Here is a 3453-nt window from a genome sequence, read left to right on the forward strand (position 1 = left end):
TTATTAATGTATTTAAAGATTTTTATTTATTTATAGGAAAAATCATTTTGATTATACTGCTTGTAAATATTTATTCTTGCGTCAAGGGAAACAATTATTTGGTCTTATGTTCTAATGGTGTAATACAGGGGTCATGGACTTTGACCCAGTCCACTAATAAATTTATTTTTAGAATTAAAAACTATTTAATTATTATAGTAAACATTTTTTTTTTTTTTCATATGTAATATTCTTTAAAACTCAAATAGGTATTTAATCTTAATTTATTAAATTAATTTAAGGGATAATTAATTATATTTTTAATTTCTATACCGTTAGGATACATTTACTATTATTTATTTTTTTTGTAAATGTAAAACAATATTATAATATAATAACGGTATATCTCGCGGTATATATACTTAGAGCATATGTATAGTTCCTAGATATTAACATTAAATACACTAAATAATACTAATCAAGAACCAAAAACTTAAAATAGGTAGTGTTTGATAATATTTTATCATAATATAATTTATTCATTTCTCTGAGTTTCTTATCCCATTAAAATATTATTTGTATACAAACGATTTACTCAAAATGTAATGATGGTAAGAAAAAAAAATACATTATTTGATTCACACAAAACATGTTTATTTTATATATTATATACTTTAAAGTCTAAAATGTTAAGATGCCTAGTAAGTAGTAGTATTAGATTACTAACTTTTGTACTTCCCTCCAATGATCAAGATGTTTTTAATGTATTTGTATGAAGATTTTGTAACATTAAAAAAAAAATAATTTATTATTAACGTACCGTTAAATTAAAAAATTTAAAACCACCCTATTTATTTGGTAAATTATATTCATATTTTTTTTTTTAGTGCTTTTATATATAAATTCTGATATTAAGTGTACGGTATAACTATATATATAAATATATAATTATTTTTATTAAAAGCTTATTAGTTATAACAATAGTTAATGTAGCTTAGATTGCATGAGCTTAAATAAAATATATTCTATTACCATTATTTTTTTCATAAATATTTTTAATTCTTTTAGAAAATCAGCAAGAAAAATAATCTTCGCATTAAACTTAGGAAAAATGTAAGGGACAATGATATTCAAAATGCAATTAATTCTACTCCAAATATTTTAAATAGTAAAAGTATGCATTGCATTTTAAATTTATGTGTACATTATTATATCAATATTAAGGCTATTGGATTTATACTAAAATATTGTGTCTAAAGTTAATGTAACACTAAATAATTTTGTAGAAGAAGCTCCAATATTAATTTAGATTTTTTGATAAGACAAAGGAACATTCTTTGATACATTTTTAAACAAATTTAAATTTTCATTACTATCATTGGTATGCACTAGCATTCTAATTAAATGTATTCGTCTAAGATAACTTTTGATCAAAATTTGACGATATATCTCCATTTCTTATCTTAATCTTGAATCTTTAAAGGAAAAAGAATTAAATAAATAAATAGAACTAGAAGTGAGCATCACAGAATTTCTTTGCCATTCATACACAGTTTAATATAAAACTAAATAAAAATATGTTTTTATTTATAAAAAGTATTAACATACTATTAATTTTGATTTTCCGTGTCAAGTTACCTATACCATTTTACCACTTATCGTATTAAATTATTATTTTAAAAAAAATCCAATGTTTTTGGCATAAAATCGCCATGATGAAAACATCAACAAAATGAATTATTATCTACATTTTCATTAATTTATTATATTAAAAACAATTCAAATTGAATGTTATTCTACAAAAATATTTGGTTCCTCTTACATATAGTAAAACGTTTATTTTACTTATATTGAATTCTATATTTTTTATAAAAATTTATTTTTATTTCCTTATATTATCAATATTTTTTACATTTAATCAAATTATTGTCTAATAAATTAATTGCAATTAATACAATGTATACAAAATATATTCATTGATTTAATTTATAAAGAAATATTACTTTCCAATAGCCATAATAGGATTTAGTACTTTGTCTTTGTCTATTATACAACACTACAAATCGATTATATAATATAATCAAAACTACATGTTCCATATTAATTTTAAATATAAAATTAGTCCATTATTAAATATCAATAAATCTTAATACTAATATCTTCACTTTTTCAATATATTTGGACTTTTCATCCCTATGTTTCATTCAAGTTCATTTATAGTAGTATTAACGCCCCATTTTTTTTTTTTTTTTTATTATTATTATGTGAAATGTGAATTTGTTGCGTATGGTAAACAAAAACAACTAGATGTGCCCGCATATAATCATAATTTTCAAGGAAATTTTTTTATTTTTAAGATAATAAAAGGAAAAAATCTTTGGAAAATGTTGAAAATAACCTAATATTATATGAAATCAAACCATTAAGTCCTACAAAACTCTCGATAAGTGTTAAAAAGTTCTACAATAATGTAAGTACATTCACATGTAATAAATATTGTGCATGCTACATCTAAACCTATAATTTCTGATGATGATAATAATAATAATTACTTACTTGTTATACTTATCCAGAATAAATTCAAAGAATATGAAGACAATATACATTTACACAACAAAAATAATACAGCGCATATAAAGGAAATGATGACTATTAATACAAATAAAAATGAAGGTTAAAAATAATTATTTTATTTTAATATTGAAATTTTTTATTTAACCTTTTTTAAAAATTATTAAAATAATAGATAATAACGATGTCAAACATAAAAGTATTTTGAAATGTGAAAAAAAAATACAGCAGAACTAAAAAGAAGTTAAAACATTTTAACTATCAAAAACCTTATGATTTGAATCCACAACTAAATAAAGGTAAAATTATTATATTACATTTTAAATGAACGAATTACATTATGTGTATTTAACAGTATTTGGCGAGTTCCTTATAAAAAGGAATTCGGTTTGTTCCTCGTTCTTTTTTTAAAAAAAGGAATTCGTTCTGTTCCTTGTTCCTTAAAAAAAAAAGAATTCGTTGCTTTGGAAAATGGACGAGTTCCTTTTTTAGTTCCAAATAAAATAAAAATTCTTATTTAATCATCAATGTTTTTTTTTTTTCGTATTATGCATACTTCTTTAATTTTTATTTATAATATATAACTACAAGTAGGTACATATTTTATATGTTTATGCAATATATTATTATATATTTTGAGATTTTCTTCAAAATTAAATTTTTGGCTAACCTATGTCGATTGTTTTAACATCGATACTCGATAACAATCACTAATTAGGAATATACATTATACACATTAAAAAAATATATCTTAATTTTGATTTTTACATACTTATCTGTGTAAATTATTGGAACTAGAAAGGAACGAACAATTTTGTTATTTTTCCTTAAAGAAAAGAATTAGTTCATTTTCTCGTTCTTTTTTTATAAAAAGGAATTTGTTCATTGTGCTGTTCTTTAAAA

At 20.9% G+C, this 3453-nt stretch overlaps 1 protein-coding gene across 1 annotated transcript in view; it reads left to right on the forward strand.

Annotated features, from left to right (window-relative positions):
• Positions 1 to 2859, forward strand: part of LOC107882572 (RUS1 family protein homolog) — a 4100-nt gene extending 1241 nt beyond the window's left edge. Inside the window, exons 3-6 of the mRNA XM_016801124.2 lie at positions 1048 to 1153; positions 2337 to 2449; positions 2553 to 2652; positions 2726 to 2859. Of these exons, the coding sequence (XP_016656613.1) occupies positions 1048 to 1153; positions 2337 to 2449; positions 2553 to 2652; positions 2726 to 2787 (381 nt within the window). The 3' untranslated portion in view covers positions 2788 to 2859. The remainder of the gene's footprint in view (positions 1 to 1047; positions 1154 to 2336; positions 2450 to 2552; positions 2653 to 2725) is intronic.
• Positions 2860 to 3453: the final 594 nt, after the last annotated feature.

This window comes from Acyrthosiphon pisum, unplaced genomic scaffold (genome assembly GCF_005508785.2).
Source record: "Acyrthosiphon pisum isolate AL4f unplaced genomic scaffold, pea_aphid_22Mar2018_4r6ur Scaffold_21525;HRSCAF=24177, whole genome shotgun sequence".
Lineage (NCBI taxonomy): Eukaryota > Metazoa > Arthropoda > Insecta > Hemiptera > Aphididae > Acyrthosiphon > Acyrthosiphon pisum.